This window comes from Pseudorasbora parva, chromosome 6 (assembly GCF_024679245.1).
Source record: "Pseudorasbora parva isolate DD20220531a chromosome 6, ASM2467924v1, whole genome shotgun sequence".
Classification (NCBI taxonomy): Eukaryota; Metazoa; Chordata; class Actinopteri; order Cypriniformes; family Gobionidae; genus Pseudorasbora; species Pseudorasbora parva.
In genome coordinates, this window is record NC_090177.1 from 20,273,883 (window position 1) to 20,295,587 (window position 21,705).

Below are 21,705 nucleotides of genomic sequence, written 5' to 3' on the forward strand. Positions count from 1 at the left end.
TCCCTGAGAACAGGGAACGAGACGCTGCGTCAGCTGACGCTATGGGGGGAACGCCTCCAGCGTGACTGGTGTCTGAAACGCTATCCAATCACATCAGTCCTACTGACCGGCGACAGCCTCTGACGTCATCGACGTGCGAACCATAAAAGGGCGCCTTGCAAACACAACCGCATTCAATTCGTCTGAAGGGACTGTTCGCAGGCAGGCCCCGAGGCATGGCAAAAGTGACGCAGCGTCTCGTTCCCTGTTCTCAGGGAACTAAGGTTACAGTCGTAACCGGGGACGTTCCCTTTCGAAAGGGAACTCGGGCTGCGTCAGCTGACACTATGGGGAACGATATACCCACGCCGCCATGCCGAGGGGAGTGCATGCCTACTGGCAGTGACAACTGTCAGGACAAGCAAATTCAACTGAAATGTCTGAACCACTCCCCCTCTGGTCACATTAGGCTGTCAGTGACAGCATTCCCTACGGTCATAGCCCGAGCCATGGCCTTGGGGCACCCTCATGTACCCTACCCCGGCCGCTCAAAGGCCTGGAACCAACCTGTTCGACAGAAGGGGTTCTTTTAAGGGAATGTGGCTAGGGGACCCGAGGGCGCCCCAGCCAGTCACTATTCGGGAAGAACTTCACCGAATACCACCAGGGAGGCTTGACCTGGCGTCACTATGCGGGACGCTTCCGTCTGCCAGCCCAGTCTGTTAACAACAGAGCCTCTGGAAACTCGCCTCTGGAGAGGCATCCAGCTGAGGCACTGCAAACTGGCAGTGTCCGCCTCAGGCCGGAACTCAGAGACGGGCTATCCTGGAGAACAGCGCTCAGCGTAGTGCTTTCCGACCCTTGCTAGCGAGGGGAGTCAGCTGCTCGATCCTAGGATCTACCGAGCACATACATTACAGGGGTGCTCAGGAGGCCTGAGAAGACCTACGGGCTGATCTCACAGGGAGGCTCCCAGAGGGGCCTACGACCAACTGACCAGACCCAGGCGGCCGTAAACTCCCAGACAACCCTCATAAGAGGGGAGCTCTTAAGCCTGCCTGGTAGGTACCATGCTGTAGGCAACCTATGCAGGTCCCTGTCCTGTAGGGACCGCATAGCAGCAGTGTAAACTCGTGCTAGAGTGTGCGACCGCCATCAGGGGCCGCCGGCTAAGAGCGGAGCCTGATAGCAGGAACTACTAGCTGTCAGCCTAAGCTGTTACATGTCTCCGTCCAAGGAACTCGATCCCCCTCAGGGAGGCCCCGCGAGGCCTACTGCCTGCCGGGCTACTCGTGACCAACACTGGGACCGGGGAACGACTTCAGGGAGGCTTGGTGAAGCCCACTCCCTGCTAGCAGACCATGCTAGCCCCCCTGGCTAGCAACCATGTTTAATGTCATAGCAGCTGGGGACCTGACTCTGCCTGTCATCCAGCGCTGACTCCCAGGAGTACCCCCTCAGGGGAAGCCAGATGAGGCCTGCTACATCCCAGCAGGCCCTCAGGGAGGCCCCGCGAGGCTTACTACCTGTCATCCAGTGACTGAAGCTCAGGAACAACCCCTCGGGGGAAGCCAGACGAGGCCTACTGCTACCACAGCAGGCCCTCATGGAGGCCTAGTGAGGCCTACTACCTGCCGTCTAACACCTGAAGCACGGAATACCCCCTCAAGGGAAGCCTGGCAAGGCCTGCTGCACCCCAGCAGGCCCTCAGGGAGGCCTAGGGAGGCCTACTAACTGGGCTTGTAGCCATGCCAGCGACAAATGCTCGCTGACAGGTTGGATGAATGCTGGCCGCTCCATGTCGGGCTGACAGTGGCTGTCTGCTTGGCTGACGAAGAACTAGCCGTCCAGTTACCACCTGGGGACTCATCCCCTGGGAGGCCCTACGGGGCCTACCTGTTGACGAGGTACTGCTGATTGTGACAACAAAAAAGGGAAGATACCTCCCAGGCACACATGGGCCCTGATGTCGCCACTCCAACCAGAAGGCCTGTTGAGGCCTCTTGTTCAGAGTCTGCTGCCTGGACTGTCCGGGCTGGCTGCTCACAGCTCACAGCTGGCTTCATTCGGAGGCTCAGGGGGTCCTCCCTGCGAAGCCCAGTCTCCTCCGGCAGAACCTACAACACAGATCTAATCGCATCGCCAAACCGGTGTACTCAGCACAAAAAATGCTCCTCCAACCCTCTAAGTGAGGAGAGTCCAACTTACAACACCAGCCCCGGGGCGACCGCTCCTCTTATTTCCAGCGGCCTGCCGTTTACTCCAAGGCGTCAGCCATGGCGGTGCTTGGGTTCCCAGGGGAGCATCCGACGCTGGACCCTCACGAGGCACGCAGGTTGTGCGTGGATCTCACCCCGAGCCCTAAAAAAGGTGGAGTAAAAACACAGGGCAAAATTATTGCAAATATGCGAATAATGATTACCACGGTCCCACATCTCTTGGATGGGATTAATAGTTCTGGCCCAGGTGGCCCACAAACCTTACTTACCGCCTTACAGGCTAAGTTTCAAAATCTATAATGCTCTCACCTTTTCCCATCTGCATTACCAAAACCCAGAACGCAGGAACGGGGGCGGGCCCTGGCCAGGCGACTCTAACATGAGAGGAGGCTGAATAGGGGTTACACACCACCACCTGTAAAACACAGCCTAGGCTAACCGTTTTTTTTTTTTTTTGGTAGCCTAAGGGCATGCCTGTATACCAGTATCTGCTAAGGCTGGGAGCACCCACCATAGCAACTTAATTCCCCACGCCCGCGGGTGCCAGGCACACATCTGCTTTGTGCGCGTGTTAGCCTAACTCACCCTTACGCTTGCTTACGTCCGCAGGGGGTAACGCTAAAACACTTGCCCTCCGGTGGCCCGGAGCTTTAAGCCGAGCCGCTAGGGACACCCACACTCGCTTAGTTTGTAAAACATATTTCCGCGAGAATGAGCGGTAGCCCACTCTCAACGTACTGAGAGAACACACCACAGTAACATATTTACTTTGCTGGCATAACGTGACGGCTACTCTCCACTAGCGAGGCTAGCTCTAACCAGCCGCATCACGGCTTCTATCAACAGATCGTTCTGGCCACCAAACAGGGAACTAGCGGCCCTTACAACACACCCTCGGCGGGGAGCACACAGCATTTAAGACAAATAAAACGTGCCTCATACTGAGGACTTACCCGCTCCCACCGGCGCGTGATGACATCCGTGCACAGGCATATACTCACAGCATCCAGCGTGCGGGCACACCGCCCGAGGGTTGTTTTCCGACGAAGCGTCCAACGACGAATCTCCCTTTAAGACCCCTCATGCCCACTCAGGGAAGCGGTCGAGTTTACTCAGACAACTCCTTTCCCACAAGGAAAAACGGCACTTTTCCGCTTCTAGTGCTTCATGATAACTTCTCGATAAGCCCATAACAAAAAGCACCCCAAACCTGAAGGCGGCGCCTGCTCACCAGACCAGACGGGCCGTCAGAGTCTCACGTCCGCTCATCATTGGCCCCGCCCGGCCTGATGTCAAGTGCCAAGGGAAAAGGTGGAAGGAAGGGCTCGGTTTCACCCCGCCTTCGCTGGTTCCGGTCTTCGGCACCGGCACCTTTCCTCCGGTTCCGGGTGTCCCGCCTCTTTTGCGCCCTACTCCGCCACGGAGGGGGCGCCCGAGAGGCCACGCTCACTCGCTGGTCTTCGGTCCTCGGACCGTGACGTACCAGGGACACCCACCTGCCTGGGCGCGGCCCCGGACCTCAGCGGGATGCAGGTCTTAAATGCCACTGAGCGCACCTTCGCCTCTCTAAACCTTCCCACCACCGCCTCGACGGAGGTGCCGAAGAGCTCAGAGGGCGAAACCGGGGCATCGAGGAGAAAGGCCCTCTCTTTCCCCCCGAAGTCCGCAAGGTTCAGCCACAGATGTCTCTCCGTGGCCACCATAGCCGCCATCGAACATGGTGACCGCTGTTTGTTTGGTGGCCCGGAGAGCTAGATCTGTGGTTCGGCGGAGCTCAGCCATCGCATCAGGTGGTAGGCCACCCTGGCATTCCTCCTGATCGAGGTCCTTCAGCAGGTCGGCTTGATAAGCCTGCAGCACCGCCATGGTGTGCAGCGTCACCGCCGGCTGACCGGCTGACGTGTACGCCCTGCCGTTCAAACGTGAGGTCGTTCTCAACGGTTTGGACGGCAGGGTGGGAGTTCTCAATGTCGATGCCCGGCCAGACGCGAGATAGTGCGTGAACGTCTCATCAACTGGCGGCATCGACACGTACCCCGCCTCGGCCACTCCCTCCACATCAGCGAAATTAGCCCGCTGATGGCGGAATAAGCGAGCCGAGAACGGGGTCCTCCATGCCCCCGCGATCTGCTCGTGGAGATCGGGGAAGAATGGAAGGCTCCCAAGAGCTGGGGGGTTATAGCCGGAGAGAAACCGATCATCCAGGCGATTTGGACGAGCGGTTTCTCCCCTAACGCGCCGCCACGGCACCTGTAGCCGATCGGCGGCCCGTTCCATCACCTCCAACAGCTCCCTGTACACGGGGCAGGATGGCTGGGAGGGTTCGGCCTCGGCCGCTTCACCACCGTCCACTTCCATCCCTTGCTGAAGTGGGAGCTCCTCGGCCGACGATGAGGAGGAGTTATAACCCAACTCCTCCTCCGGCGGCCTGGCCCATCGCGAGCACAACCTCCGTCTCTAGACGGCGGGCCAGATCCAGCTGGGAGCCCCAAGACATAAGTCGCCGCTCAGCCTCTGCAGAAGCGGGACCACTCCCAGCCGCTGGACCCTCTTCCCTCGAGAAGAGGGCCAGACGAGGTCGGAGCGTCTTTAGAGACAGACGCTCACAGTTCGCACAGGAGGCTCTTTCTTCAAGAACCTCCCGTGCGTGCTCCTCACCCAGGCAGAACACGCAGAGTGTATGTGTGTCCTCAGGTGTGATGAACCTGGGACACGGGTCTGCACACTTTCTGAAGCCGTGCTTCCTCTTGTGCACACACTTAGACATGATGTTTCTTTTGAATCAGACAAGACAGTCGCTGAAGACGAATTGGATGCGGTTGTGTTTGCAAGGCGCCCTTTTATACTTCCTGGTCGCACGACGATGACGTCAGAGGCTGTCGCCGGTCAGTAGGACTGATGTGATTGGATAGCGTTTCAGACACCGGTCACGCTGGAGGCGTTCCCCCCATAGCGTCAGCTGACGCAGCTCGAGTTCCCTTTCGAAAGGGAACTTTTTTCTAAATTTGTTTAAACTTTCTTTATATATCAATACATAATTAAAATGTAAGTACTCTGAAAAAGAAAGTATACAAATTTAACAAAAGTGTGTGGTGAGGACCATCCTGCCGCAACGCAAATGTCATCCAAGAGAGGAGAGTGCCTAAGAAGAGGCCACACCTCTAGAAGAGTGAGGTGAAGGAGGTGAAGGAACTCCACGCACCTCATAAACTAGAGAGATAGCCTTTGTCACCAATGTGAAATGCTCTGCTTCGACGCGGCAAGCCCACGGCAGCCAGCTCCGAAACACACCAGCAACTGGTTAGACTTCCTCCAACCACCCGAACGATCAACATACAGCTTCAATTCCCTAACTGGGCAAAGTAAATGTAACCTCTCGTCCTCCGAGGACGCAAAAGGTGGAGGGTGGAAAGAATGGAGGATGGTGACCTGCGAGCAGAAGGATGTGGACAAAATCTTAACCTTGGGCACATAACCCAGCCTGGGTCTCAGAGAAACCTAACTAGGCCGGGAGCAAAACCCAAGCAAGCCAAGCTAACAGAGAGGGCTTGCAAATCCCCCACTCGCTTAAAGAAGTTAGAGCCAATAAAAGAGCAACTTTAAAGAGTCACAACCCGCTCCGGAGCTGACTCCGATGGCTCAAAGGGAGCACTCGTAAAACCCTCCAGGACAAAAGATAAGTCCCAAGAGGGTACACCAGGGGAGCAAACTGGCCTCAGGCGCTTAACCTGAGGCCACACTCTTAACGGTGATGGTAAGAACACACTCGTAACGGTGTTCACAGCCAGGCATGTCCTAATACTGGAAATCTGGGCAGGAGCCAGACGGGCCTGCATTGACACGGAATCCAGACAGACCCCTAAAAAGGTGGTCTGTCGGGATGGTAAGGACACACTCTTAACAGTGTTTACTCTTAGGCCAAGGTAACGGACATGACGAAGCACAGAGTCTCTATAATAATTCACCATCTCTCTGGACTGAGCCAATAAGAGCCATTTGTCCAGGTAGTTGAGTATGCGGATGCCCTGGAGCCACAGTGGGGCCAGAGCAGCATCTACAGACTTAGTGAATGTCCTTGGTGCCAGAGCAAACCGAAAGGAAGCACCCTGTATTGAAAAGCCTTCCCTCCTATTCGCGCGGTGTGCTTTGTAGCCCGTAAGTCCAAAATCCTTGGCTATGCGGAGCTCTTAACAGCTGAAGATGAGAGGCCAGTGTGACTTAGATCGCCAGAATGGTGGATTAACTGCACTCCACAAAACCAACGAGCATGGGGAAGTGAGCGGCTACCGGATTAGAAGGCGGGCGGAAAACGGCTGCTTTCAGAATCTGGAGACCTAGTTGTGCAGATCGCTGAAAAACGACAGTTTCCTTATCAACGTGCGATACGCACTAGCACACTTAGAAATCTCTCATCGGGCTTAGAAGATTGCGATTCGTGGGAACATAAGGCCAATCAATTGCAAGCTTCTCAGTCGCACGAAGCGCGTCGACGAGCTCATAGTAGGCGAAAGAAACGGTCTACGTGCTTCCGGGCTGGGGATCAATAGTTTCGTGCGTGCATACAAGCGTAAAAACTTCGCTAAGCGTGCGCGCGCTCGGGAGAGGGAGTGAGAGAAGGGAAATAGCCAGCTCACACTCAATGTCCTAGAGCTAAACATCCGAACCCCAGGCCGCGGTCGAGGGAGGCCTAGCCGCCTCGGGCGCGAGGCGGGGAAATCAAACGGTATTAAAATACCTCTTCAAGAGAGAGTACATAGCGATATTCGCATTTCGAAGTGCCCTGAGCCGCATCACGGGCGTGGGCAGGCCCATATAGATAAATATAAAAAATTATATATAATGTATCACTTACCATGCAGGTCATCGCTCGAGTAGAGCGAGTGCACGGCGGGGCAACAACGAAACTCCATCATATACTTCACCAGTTAGGAGAACAAAGTTCCGCTATCCGTGGTTGCTGAAGTAGTAAAGGAGAAAGATGCTTAAATCCAGTTTTTAAGGGTCAGATAAATCGCACGAAGGGAGTGATGCTACCACCTCGTGAAGGCAGAGAAATCTGGGGAGAAGATGGCGCGAAGGTGATGCGCTAGAGGGACGGCGCTGCGCCATCAGCCAATGAATTGGCGTGATTCTATAAGGGTTTCAGATAATCCGCAGGCCCATGGGCGTACCCCATATGCATCATTTCGCAGCGTCCATTGAACCTATGAAAGAGAACACTATTCCTGGCTGCATGTCATTATCCATGGATCACTGAAGTTGTAAGGACCACTATATTGAGCACAACCTTTAGTTTAAACTGATAATCATTTGCTCAACTCGCGTTTTCCTCTAGTAACTCCAGTCACGCAGCAGCTCTTCTGCCATTGGCTGAGGGGGCGTATTCCGGGCCAGCGGGAAAGTGACGTTGATGCATTCCCTCTATACGTAGCAACAGAGCCTCTAGTGCTGGGAGAAATGTAAAACATGGAGTGGACCACAGTGTGCTGTGGAGCTTACAGAGACTTTCATCATCAGCTCTTTTTTTTCTTTTCAAAAAACCTTTTAACTGTTATGTGTTGGATGATTGTTTGTATTATCCTATATTTTTACTTATTAATCTTTTTTATTTTATTTTTTTTGTGTGTTTTTTTCCCCCTTTTCCATTGTTGCACTTTGAGACTCTTTGGAATGAAAAGTGGGTTATAAATAAAATCTATTATTATTATTATAACTGAATGCATTAATCAATTGTAAGAATTTAACATGAAAGTTGATGCATACATTTAATACGATAAAAAGGCCTTTATAAAATTAAATAATAAATATGCAGATTTAAGTAGGTCTATGTAAAAGCTGATAGAACACTGATGAGAATATTGCTTCAGAATCAATATATTTATACAAACCAAAAATCCCCCCATAGCTACATTGTACAGTAAATACAATTTACTATGTACTCGGCCTGATAGGCCTGAAGGTAATCAATATCAAATCAAATTGTGAAATTTGTGACAATGCCCAGTGCTATAGTGTAAATTAATATTTTTTACTTGAAGCAAATGTTACCTCTTAGGCCTACCTTTATTTTTTTCTCAGAGTGCACCAAAATGCTTTGTTTATGTTAAAAACACAAAAAATTTGTACTGGGAGGCAATGCCCCCAGATTCCGCTTAAAGTATTTAATTCAGAAACGTCATCTTTTTCACCACTTGTCATGGATGACAGTGCGGACTCTGGGGGAGAATGTAAACTATGTGCAAAGTTTCCAACTAAGGGATGGTTTACTGTGAATCTTGTTGAGCATGTTTTCTCTGACACTTTAAGGCAATCAGCAATTACAAAGGCCTAAACTCCCTTATATAGGAACAGCTAAAAGGTCTTGACAGGGGGTTGGGTGGGTGTAATAAACCATTAAGGTTTATATATATATATATATATATATATATATATATATATATATATATATATATATATATATATATATATATATATATATATATATATATATATATATATATATATATATATATATATTAGGGATGTCACAATACTCAATATAATATTGAACCGTTCGGTACGGCACTCACGGTTCAATACGAGCTGGTGAATTGCGTTTTTTCCGGTTTTGCATTTAAAGCTACGCCGCGTTTTAAAGCTACACTGTGTAACTTTTTTAGTTTATTCTTAGCTAAAAACACTTAGTTTTTTCAAAAATATATGTGCTCATTAATGTATATTTACTTCTTTCAAGTAATTAAGTATTTTCGTAAGTTTATAATATATATATGAAAATACATACGGGTGAGGGGTCGAATGCTGGTCGCCACATTAGCCAAAGAGGGACATACCCATAAATTCAAGCTTTTCGCATTTTAACACTCGATGGCAGTCATGGACGAGGTCGAACTGGAAGCCATGTTAATCTTGGACTAAATCGGCCAGTGTAGGAGTTAAAACATAATCGGAATAGAGAGGAACAGAAACTAATATTCACTGGATTGTCATATACCTTTACACCGCTAGATGGGGGAAAATATCACACAGTGTAGCTTTAAAGCCTTGCCGGTTAAACATTTCATTCGCATGCATGCACGCAAATTAAATGTTTAAACGGCAAGGCATGGACTGTCCAATGCATGCATCATGCACTGTTTTGCATTGAGCGCACACTCTAAACGTCTGTCAAACACACGTGATAACTGGACAGTCTCACTGCATTAAAAGGCTTACTGTCAAATACACACAAGGTTAACATATTTAAACACAGTCGGTTAACTTAGGTCTAAAGTGAAAGTAAAATCGTGTGCGTCTATATATGAGATGTAAGCAGGTCTTAAATTGACAGCAGCAGCCTACTGAACGCGTGTCCTTAAAGGGACAGTTCACCTCTAAAATTATGTTAATTTAAAAAAAAGAACTTTAATGCATAGCTTTTAATAAATGTTGTATATGGAAGACTATGTAGTTTAAGCCTACATTTATTCATTCAATTTCATACTTAAATGCTGCTGTTCATCTCTGCCACTGTAAATCTTTCTATACATTTATTTTATATTATACAATACACTGGGAAAGTCTTTTAAGTAAAATAAAGAAAGAGTATTGCAATAAAAACATTTTCTCCTTAACCTTTTTCTGTTCCTTTCACCTAAGAATAGAATAGCAAAAAAAAAAAAAAAAACAACGAACCGAACCGAACCGAAAAACCGTGGTTATATATATTTAATAATATATATATATATATATATATATATATATATATATATATATATATATATATATATATATATATATATATATATATATATATATATATATATATATATATATATATATATATATATATATATATATATTGCAGGCCAAGCAAAAGGCCCTGTGCAGTTGTACACTTAGTTGGAACAGTCCATGTGACGGTTTTGTCTACTTGGTTTGTTTTGAAATGGTTAATAGAAAGTTATGCAGGAGAAATGCAATAAGATAGAGCAGAAGATGTGTAAATAGTCATTTCCGTCAAGATGGCTCCAACAAGTCTCACCATGATGAGCAGTGTGGGTGACTATTCGATGACCTAGTACAGCAATGCAAAATATGTTATGAAGCATAGGCTCAAAAGTTCATTATGAGAGGTCAGTTTCATTTTCTGTCTTTATGCAGTAGCTTTTGTATAGAATTCATTGAAGATTAAATGTGGATATCTGTGAAAAGTCCAAAACTCTTAACTTATAAACATCATGATTTGCTTCTCTAAAAGACTTTATTAGATTAACCTGAATCATTGATTAATTATCTTGCAATTGAATTTAATAATGATCCAGTGTTTGTGATATCGAAGATTGTGATATGCCAAAACTTCCTCATTATGAACATATAGGTAACAAAAACATAACATTCATCATTAACTACTAGTTGAACAGGAATAGAATAATGCTCAGCTTCAGTCAGAGGTTGTTTATATTAGCATGTGGATGATGGATGAGGAAATGGAGTTTGCTATACTTACAACATGTTAGTACTCCAGATTTTGTCTGCAATAACTTGAGATGTCATTTGTGGGTTTTTTTTTTTGCTTGCTTGTAATTTGTTTGTAACATGAGTTGTAACATGTTGTGTTAATATTTATTGTTGATATCTGCTAATATTCATTTTAATGTTTATGTATGCGCTGTGATGCAGTGGGGATAACTGAGTACTTGATTATTGATTTCTTTTAAATTCTGTTTATTAATTTTAAAACGTGTACTTACTTGCCTGTTATTAATGTTGTGCTGAGTAATAAAACCTTGCATGTCTAATTCGGTGGCTCTGATGAAGCCCTACAACTTGTTAATATATCTTAAACTACCTCCAAATCCGAATCACCCTTCCTTTAACATGCACCTTTATTAGCTCTTTTTCATACCTTTTGAGAGAGAAGCTTGTTGAAATTTTATGACATAGTAGGCAAACACCACTTGTTTTAAGCTGTACTCCGCATTCGGTGATAACCAGAGATTACTTATTTACATAAATTTGTGAACATAAAATAAACATCATGAAGAACCGCAACACAAGTGAACTGTTCATAAACCCTGGACTGGGTAATCATATAATCAGGGCTTAAGCTGATAGCAAAAACATGCACACAAGCAAACATGCGTCTGTCTAATGACATTTTTTCATGTCTCCCTACAGTTCCAAATGACTTGGATCAACAGCATTCGGATCAAAAGACTAGACAGAATCGCATAAAGCAGCTTGAGTACAACTATTCAGTTTGTGCAAAGGTAACCGCTCAAACGCGTGCTTGAACACCATAATAAGATCATCGCATGACAGAGAAGGGTAAAGATAAAAGCAGTTGTAATGGAACTATTTTTCACAGTGTGTATATCTGTGCGAATTTACAGAAGCGTGTGCAGCTCCTTCACGAGGCTGTGTGCGCTCTGGAGCAGTGCCAGTCCTGTCTTATTCTCAGAATTAAGTCCTGGAGGTGGGAACAGCACCGAGCAACCATTGGCTTGCGCTTCGATGACAACCTTGGCCCTCTTCAGACATGGTGAGGACCACTGGACATTTTTGTTGCAGTAGTATTACTTTATGAATGTTATCAGCTAAATTTTTAGGCGTAAGTGGTTTGTCATTTCGCCACCAAACTGGTTTTCTTTTCAGTTGTTTTACTTTTGCCTCTTTTGCAATCAGTGGGCTTTATGCCACGCAAAATTCCTTGAAGGTCACAGTATTTCTATCACTTTTTCTCGATGTCTTTTCTTGAACTTTATCTTCCAACTGAACCACTTTTCATTATTTTATCTATTATGTATTACAGGTTTTTGAATAATTTAATCATGTTTTTTTAAATTGTGGAGCATGAAGAGAATAGTTTTCTTATGTAATTAGTTTTGCTTCAGGATTAAGATTGGATGCCAAGTGGTATCCAACACAGTACCAAAACTGTTTCACGTCAAACTTTTAAGTTAAAGGAAGTGTATGTAACTTGTGGCCAAAATTGGTACTACAATCACTTTCAAATGACTGTAGAGCGGTGTATCCCACTCCCCCTCCCCCTTGACTCGAGGTTGCCAGATAGGCTGCAGGATCCAGCAGGAACGTTTGTATCTGCAGCTGTGGTAACTAGAGCAGATCTGGCAACCCGGATGCAGAAACACTACTGACATTGTGATTGGTCGATAGGTGGAGGGTGGAGCTTTAGGCCAAAAACAAACATGTCAACATTAACATCAGTTAAGGGCTGCAACAACAACTTTTAAATGACAATATCCTTGCCGGACTACTGTTGTCAGTGATATAAGTATTTGAAATGAAGATGATTTCTTAATGTCTAGTGACATATAAGGGCCATTTTATGATTCATTTAAATATATTTCTTACATACAGTTCCTTTAACTTTAAAAACTAAAGTTATGTGTGAATTTAAATGTGAATGTGAAAAATGTGAATTTAAAAGAGTTAACTTTTAAATTCACATTTATTAAAAGTAAACAGAAATGTCCTTACATCCCAATGATTAACTAAAAATAAATGTATGAATGATCTACATAGGCTCTCAACAACATTATGCAAAGTTTTAATATTACCAACTGATTAGGAAAATATTGTAAATGCATTAACAGCAACAGACGTGTAATGTGTGTGTCTGTGTATATATTTTATTTATTTATTTAATTATCTTGTGATTTAGATCCTTTTGCTGTCTTTTGAAAACCTCAACAGGTTTGTCTTTATGGTTTGAGTGTCTCTTGTGCCTCTTGAAATTCAACGGTTCACGTCAATACTTCCCCACACAAAACACATTGTTTACATTGCTGCACTAACTATTTTTATCCTTGCAGCAAGTGCGTCCAAACGCAATGTTATCTGGATCATATTTTGTTTCACTTCGCCTTGTTTTATTATGTCATGCATGCCATGCAACTGGCTATGTCTTCCACAGTCTCTTTCTTACCTTTCATGTTGCAGGTGTGAGCAGTTGCTAGGGGTGAACGGTAATCTGAGGCAGGAGCTCATGTTGGTGAAGAGGGACCATGGAGGGGCTGAACAGTTTCACAAGTTACAGGAAAGCCTGGAAGGCCTGGTCCAGACTCTTATACAGAAGTATGCAGGCCTCTTTCAGTTCTTAGAAAGATGACATTGCAGTGTAGTTATTCATGCAATTACAAGACATGATTGATAATGCAATCATTGTAAAAATGTCAGTGCCTTTTCTTCTAGCCTTTGATATTGTATTTTTTGTCTTGGCAACTCAGTTCATTGGTTGTAGATAAGCAACCTCCCCAGGTCATCAAAACCCAATCCAAGTTCTCCACCACTGTACGCTGTCTGCTGGGAGAAAAGATGGCCCCTGGAAAGCCCGTCCTATTGAAAGCACAGATTATTACTGAGGCGCAAGCAAGAAACCTGGGTCAACAAGGTATCGTACCCAAGTAAGTATGCTGTCTTATTTAAGTACACACACAACACAAGTATCTATTGTGAATAACGATTACAGACTTTTTTTTTAATTTACGTTTTAAGTATAGAAATAAAGTTATTTAGTTTTATTACTGTATTTTTATTGCATGTTTTAAATAATTGTACTTAATTAAATTGATAGCAATAATTATATAATTGATAACACTTTACAGTATGGTTCAATAAGGTAACAAAAATGTATTTCACAGAATTTATTAACATAAATAAATGTATTATATAATATATAATTTATTAATATATGTACATTTTTACATGCACTACCGTATTAAGACATTTGTAATGTTACAAAAGATTTATATTTCAAATAAATGCTATTTTTATTTTCCCGTTCATAAAAGAATCCTGGGGAAAAAAATTAGCATTTTCCACAAAAATGTCAAGCAGCACAGCTGTTTTCAATATTTATCATAATAAATGTTCCTTGAGCAGCAAATCAGCATACCGGTAGTAGTATGATTCCTGAAGGATCTTTGTAATGGCATCAAGTAGTCTAATGGCCTTAAAAAATGTTTTTCATTTTAATAATATTTAACAATATTGATGTTTTCACTGTATTTTTGATCATGGTAAGCATAAAATAATTATTTCAAAAATATTTTAAAAAATCGTATAGACCCAAGACTGTTGAACAGTAGTGTATACTTATACATTTACATTTCAAGATTAATAAATGAATGCATTCAATTATGAATGAACATGAATAACAATGTACAATAGTGTATTTTTATTCTTATTATTATACTCACAGATACTAAACTAAGATTGCACAGTATTTTTCACCTATTTTGCATTTTTAAAACTCATGCAAAACTGAATGTATTATCTTGTAACTTGACTTCTTGGAATAACATTTCATGTAATGAAACCAAACTAAATAGAAAGCATGAATTAACATGAAGCATGTTGCATCGCAGTATCATTTTGATCTACAACTTAAGTGTCATTGTGTCGTAATGTCATTTTTGCGCCTTTGCCATATGTTGAAATCTGCCTGTACAAGCTGTCATACATGTCATACATTTGACAGCCTTTGTTGCTGTTCTTAGACAAAAAGAGGAAGTGGAGGCACAACAAGATAAGCAAACAGATTCTGGGTTTCAGTTGAGCTGTTAACCATACAGAGGCGATACAACATTTTAGAGGTCTAACATACACTTATACATTTTGCAAATGTTTTATAATCATTTTCTGTCTGTTTTTCTCCACCTAGTGAAAATGTTGGAGAACTTCTCAACAGCACAGCCATCTTAGAACACAACACCGCCAGCAAGAGCACATGTGCTACCTTTAGAAACATGGTGGGTAATTGTGCAAAAAAATATGAATTTACCCTGCTCTGTCACAAACAGCTCATTTACTGTCACAAACAGCTCAGAGTGTTGTTTTTATTGTCATGGTTAATAGTAGAACAATATCACTCTAATAAGACATGTTTTCTCCTCTTCAGTCCATACGGAAGATCAAACGAGCTGACAGGAAAGGCTCTGAGTCAGTGACGGAGGAAAAGTTTGCTTTGTTGTTCACCACAGAAATAACCATCACAGGCTGTGAGACCCCTTTTGGCATTCAGGTGGTTGCCCCTCTTCTTCTACTGATTTAGATTAATGCAGTGGATTGTGTCATTTAGAGCAGTGGTTCTCAAACCTGTCCTGGGGACCTCTCACCACGACACATTTTGCAACACAATTATGTGAGGGATTCAACTTATCAGCTCATTATTAGAGTCTGCAAGCAGAGAAGCAGACTTATTATAGGGAGATGAGAGGGTCTGTATCTTTCACCTTTGAAGAAAGCGTAACAACTAAAGCTTGTAACATACTCTGCAAGAACAAAGAAATGTGTTTGTTTTCTCAAGGTGGCAAGAACAAAAACAAAGTTTGTTTTGGCCAGTACATTCCATACTTGACGAGAAAAGCAGCTGCCGATCATCTGCGTTTCTCCGCATTACTCCACACCACGCCCACTTTAAATGTCTGACCAATCACACAATAGTTCTTGGACACCCGCATTAAATTTTTTTTTGCTCAGGCGATGTGTCGAGAACAAACTGCGTGAACTCCCAAACCAGGGCAGCGAGAACAAAATTACGTCATTTTTGTTCTTGCAGCCCTGGGAACGAGAACTTTTTTCTCTGTTCTTGTGGAGTATTTTGAAGCTTTAAATTGGATCACATAAGGCAGTAACATCAGTGCCCGCCATTCAAAGTTTTATGAAAATCAGTTACAGTTTACATTACACAGAGTTTCTTGTGGATTATTAGCAGTTTTGTCTAGTAAATAAATGTTTTATATTTGGTGTTCTATCGCTAGTAAAGGTACAGTAGGACTGCATTGCTTGTGGAATGTGCTTTACTGAGGAGAGGGGAAAAAAAAGAGTATGAAAATCTCTATTATCTGCAAAGTACTAGTCATTGCAGGGCGGTTAAAACTACATTTAAAGAGAACACTAAAAACATAATTGTAATTTAATACATATTTAATATTTAATTATATCTTCACCATTAAGCACACAGCAGTCATAACTTATTACAATACAACAGAACACATCATTTTTTATTTTCATTAAACAACATACAATATAATAACATTTTTATAATTATTTATTTTCTCTTTATTAATTTAAATGAATAATATCAGCATCATGTGCATACATGCTTTGATAATAGTCATTACCATTCAAGTCTTATTATAACTGGTAAAACCTGAAAGTCAAAGAATACAGAATATTAGACAATATACAATGTCACTTATTATTACTATTAAATACTATGGTAGTGCTGTAAATGAGTCCTACCTGTCACGACATTCCCTTCTCTGTTTTTTCTTATATCTTTTATAAAATAACCTTTTTATCATAGTTAAATCTACATATCATTCCCAACAAAAGTATTGTTTAGCGTGAAACATGTTGAAGATTAGTGGAAAGGCAGTCAATTCATTAAATGAAAAGCTAGTTCCTCACACAAGTCCTTTTCACTTTGCTGCAAGACTTGAATTGGTTGTGTCGGATGAGGGAGACATACAAAAGGTACAAATGTGGGCGGTCCCCAGGACAGGGTTGAGAGCTACTGATTTAGTGCACTGAAATCTAATGTATTTATAACATCATTTACTGAACTTTTCTCCTCAGACTCTGTGGTGATATTTGCACAATGTTTTGCAGTTTAAACTCACCAATAATTATGATGTACTTAGTAGACTGTAATTAGTGTTAGTGACAGTTATTTTTATTCATTTTTATTTCAGTTTTAGTTTTATATATTTTTAGCACACCGAGTTAAACATCTCAGGTTATACGTGAGAAGGGCAACGAGATGCCGCATCTTGGTGTTGACACTATGAGAAACTATGAGGAACCTCACACCAATATTAATTGGCAGATGACACTCCATGACGTCACAAGAAAAGAGCCTGTGAGTATAAAGGGTGCCTATATTACATGTCATCAACTCTTTTGTCTGAAGGAGTGTGCAGGCAAGCCTGAGGCATGGATTCTTAGGAAACCGGGTTGCATGTGTAACCTGAGACATTTCCTTTTAAAGTGAAACTTCAATGCTGTGTCTTGGTGTTGATGCTATGTGGAACTAATATCCACTACACCATGCTGAATTGGTGCCTGTCTCACTAAGTTGTGAGTATGCCCAAACCTATGGCTGAGGCCTATAGTGCAAAGGAGGAAGAAAGGTGCACTAAATGACTACTGAGCTCAGCCGCACTCAAAAGTGCGTCAACCTCAGAGCACATACCATGTGACCTGCAAAGTAGCACTACTCCCAAGCCCAAATTTTCAGGCGTTAGTGCAAAAAACCCAAGCTTCTATGCTCTAAAGTAAAGAAAGTGCACCTTTCTTCCTCCTTTGCACTATAGGCCTCAGCCAGAAGACCAGGTCAGTCTGATAAGCCTGCAACACAACCATTTTGTAAAGAGCACCACCAGCCTGACCCATTGCCGCATATGTCTTGCCAATCAACTACAAAGTGGTCACTTTCTCCTGTTTCTCACAAAACAAACTAAGCTTCTACCTGGTCGTAGCACGGGCCATTAAATGCAGCAATTTCCTGTATGCGTGGCTGAGAGGACTCAAAAACTTAACTCTCTTTGACTTCTCCAATTACATCCATCTACTCAGAGTTAGAAGGTGCCAGCAACATGCTCTCTTCTAGATACCATAGTATGGGCTTCCTGATCCAGCAGATTACTCAAGCTGGCAAACGAGGATTGAGAAAGTGAAATCCCTTTCTCAAATTCTTCAGCCAGCATGAATTAAGTCTCTACTGGGCTTCAGAAACATCAGGACCTGAACCTCCGAATGCAGAAGCTTGTCCCTCATCTCTCACCTCAAAAAGAGGGCAAGGCGTAGACGTGCTTTTTCAATGTGACCTTGTCACAGCAATAAACACAAAGACCACGGGTATTTGCAGGTGTCATAAAATGTAGACACAAAGGCCTTGGTCTATCCATTAGTTGTCTTTGATTATCACATGCTACAAACAAAATGGCTACTGAAGACAAAAAAGCTGATGACATAATAGAGGCACACTTTTATACTCTTGGGCACTCCGCTTGTGAAGTCCCAAGAATATTGCCGTGATGTTACTTGTCCCTCAGACAACAGTCACACTTCAGTTAACTATAATAACCCAATAATTGGCAGCGTTTGCTTTATTTGCATGAAATTATGTGATGACAAAATCCTGGATGGACTGATGCATATAAAATGCGTGGTAACTACAGTAACTGATTGTTTTATTTTTCTCCCAGACAATCACTCTTCCTGTGGTTGTAATAGTACACGGCAGTCAGGAAATCAATGCTATAGCGACCGTCATATGGGACTGCGCCTTCTCTGAGCCTGTGAGTAACAGAATAGCCACGCAACAGCTCTTCTCCCTGTTGTCGACCCTGTTTTCTGAACAAATAGGTAACATGTGCCCTGTGTTGTGCTGATTTCAGAATAGGATACCGTTCGTCGTTCCGGAGCGTGTACCATGGAAGCAGATGTGTGAAGCTCTTAGCAGTAAGTTCATGTCTGAGGTGCAAACACCGCGGGGCTTGGACAGATACCACCTTCACTTTCTCGCACAGAAGATCTTTGACCAGCCAGACATTTCTGAAGATCTTAGCAATATGCCGGTGTCCTGGGCTCAATTCAACAAGGTGCCACTAACATTAACAGCTAACTAGTTGATTAGTTTTATTTTTTCTTATTTATGCTTTAATTAGCACACTGACAGCATTTACATTGTGAAATAATTTTGGATAAGTTGTCTTTTACATTTATATTATTTTTTTCCATGCTGTCTTGAGAACCTAGCACCTAATTTAAAAAAAAAAAGTGTTATTGTAGATAACATTCACAGAATGTTTGATTGTCGAATTGGTGTGAATTATTATTTTTGTGACTGTTTAAACACAGGAAGTTCTGCCTGGTCGAAACTTCACCTTCTGGCAATGGTTTGAAGGGGTGATGGATCTTACGAAGAAATGCCTGAGAGACTATTGGAGTGAAGGGTACAGTTACACTTCCTCAGTTTGTTTGACACTTTAAAGAGAACTAGACTAAATACCTAAAGAGATGACGAAAACTACTGTAAATATCTACCTCTCATTGGCCCTACAGATTGATCTTTGGCTTCATTGGAAAACAGCATCTCCATGTAATCCTCCAAAACAAGCCCAACGGCACGTTTCTCCTGCGCTTTAGTGACTCAGAAATTGGTGGCATCACCATCGCCTATGTGGGTCCCACTGATAGTAAGTCTAAAATATTTATACTATACAATACACTACTGTTCAAAAGAAGTCTCTCATGCTCTCAACGGTTTAATTTATTTGATCAAAAATAAGTTAAAAACATCATTACAATTGAAGAAATTTGGCAATAAAATAAAAATTCACCCTTTTTTTTAATGCATGTTATAAAGCCTTCATCTTTCTCTGGCAATTCTTTATATCTTTACTGAAAAACATAAATCTACACCTAATTTCCAGCATTCAGTATCCTAATGCAGTCCCATGCAAAGCATTCTGGAAACTACAGATCTACTGCTCAGTTAGTTAACTCAACAAAAGTAATTCCCAGCAAGAAATGATTACATTAGTAAACATTTTACAAATGTAAGTGGATTAAAGAGTTCTGACAAAATGTTCAAGAACTGTGTCATTTAAAAGTAATTTAATCAACTTTTGTTTCTGCTCAGATGGAGGCAGGAAAATACAGAATATCCAACCTTTCACCAAGAAGGATCTGGACTCGGCTGGCCTTGGCGACCGCATACGGGATATTAACTGCATCTCTTATGTGTATCCAGACTTAGTAAAGAATGATGTCTTTAAGAAATTCTTTACAGGCAAGTAAAAGTCTAAATGTTAAGGTTTCACTAATAAGAGAAAATGCACAATATGTATCTGTATATTTGAGTATTTCTTAAAAAAAAAAGAAAACCCTGATGCATAACAGAAACAGTCCAAGAACTATGCATCTATTTTCTTGTGTCCTGAAACAGTGCCTTCCCCTCCTAATCCCGATGGATACCTGCCATTCAAACTAACAACAGTAGTCAACCCGTAAGTATGATTTTTGTTGTAAATGTAAATCACATTTCAAAGATTTTATAAAGTGAAGCATCATTTAATGATAACAAAGTTGTTGTTGTTATAGTATATGTTAATTTTTTATTTAATTTTTGTATATGTAGATTCTTCGGAATGAAAAGTGCATTATAAATAAAATCTATTATTATTATTATTATTATGTATATAGAGAGAACTGCTTCTATTTTAAGTATGACAGGAAAATTGATTGATTACAAAATACTCAAGACATTGACAAAGTCCATCATATAATTATATGTATTTATTTATTTCATGATAAGAGGAGACAGTTCATCCATACCACCTCAGAATGAACTTGCCCCGGATTTCTATGACCAATCTATTGCCAATGTCTATGGCCCAAACATGTGCGTATTGCGTCTTTTTACAGCCACAGATGTACACATTGTTAAAGTATAGTTATTTTTAAAAGTCTTTATTGTGTGGTGTGTAAAATACCTATTTTTTCCCCCGCAGGAATCCAAATCAGTTCTCACCGTAAGTATAATTATACTTTGGCTTTGGAGGTTCATTCACACCTGTCTGTTCATGGACCATGTAGGACTGGAAATGCAGATCATATTTTTGGACCAGAAGGCTTTGTTGTAAACTTAGACATAAGTGTCAAGCTTTTGAGGCATCCTGTTAACACTGTTAATAGGCATCATATGCACACAATCTTCTACAACTAGAGTACAAAATAATCTAAGCACAACATATATATGTGACCCTGGACCACAAAACCAGTCAGTTAGTTGTACAGGTATATCTGTGTTAATAGCCCTTTTTTTTTTTACTTACACAAACGCATCGCTTTGCTTCAGAAGAAGGCCTTTATTAACCCGCTGGAGCTGTGTGGAGCACTTTTATGATGGACAGATGCACTTTTATGGACTTCAAAACTGAAATATCCATTCACTGCCATTAAAAAGCCAAGACATTTTTTATATATATAATTGATTGTATTTGTCTGACAGAAGAAAGTCATATACACCTAGAATGACTTATATTTGGTTGATGTAAATCATGGGTAAATCTTCATTTTTGGGTGAACTATTCCTTAATGTAACTCCTATTGTATTTGTCTGAAAGAAGAATGTTATATACTCCTGGGAAGAGTGTGTTAATTATGTGATCGTTTTTTGGGTGTACTATCACTTAAGGACTTAATTTGTCAACTTAAAGTCAATTTTTCAATATATACTATCAAATCATACATCAGTGGAAAGCTTATTCGTCAGCTAAGCTGCTGATGCATCACTCTCAATTAAAGGTCCAGGGTCACATATACATTTTTGAGTTTTCATTACTAGATAAAATGCTCTACTCTTTGAAGTTTTGGGGGCAGCAATATTTTGTTTTTGAAAGAAGTCTCTTATCCTCACCATGGCTGGATTTAAAATGTTTACCTTTCCAATATATTGTAAAATGTAATTTATTCCTTTGGCGCAAAGTTGAAT

At 42.3% G+C, this 21,705-nt stretch overlaps 1 protein-coding gene across 1 annotated transcript in view; it reads left to right on the forward strand.

The window, feature by feature from the left end:
* Window positions 1-21,705, forward strand: part of stat6 (signal transducer and activator of transcription 6, interleukin-4 induced) — a 44,628-nt gene that overhangs the window by 20,934 nt on the left and 1,989 nt on the right. The window contains exons 6-19 of the mRNA XM_067446081.1: window positions 11,355-11,446; window positions 11,570-11,718; window positions 13,140-13,274; window positions 13,427-13,603; window positions 14,863-14,950; window positions 15,100-15,222; window positions 18,413-18,505; window positions 18,605-18,808; window positions 19,068-19,162; window positions 19,272-19,405; window positions 19,852-20,001; window positions 20,158-20,218; window positions 20,527-20,613; window positions 20,723-20,743. Of these exons, the coding sequence (XP_067302182.1) occupies window positions 11,355-11,446; window positions 11,570-11,718; window positions 13,140-13,274; window positions 13,427-13,603; window positions 14,863-14,950; window positions 15,100-15,222; window positions 18,413-18,505; window positions 18,605-18,808; window positions 19,068-19,162; window positions 19,272-19,405; window positions 19,852-20,001; window positions 20,158-20,218; window positions 20,527-20,613; window positions 20,723-20,743 (1,609 nt within the window). The remainder of the gene's footprint in view (window positions 1-11,354; window positions 11,447-11,569; window positions 11,719-13,139; window positions 13,275-13,426; window positions 13,604-14,862; window positions 14,951-15,099; window positions 15,223-18,412; window positions 18,506-18,604; window positions 18,809-19,067; window positions 19,163-19,271; window positions 19,406-19,851; window positions 20,002-20,157; window positions 20,219-20,526; window positions 20,614-20,722; window positions 20,744-21,705) is intronic.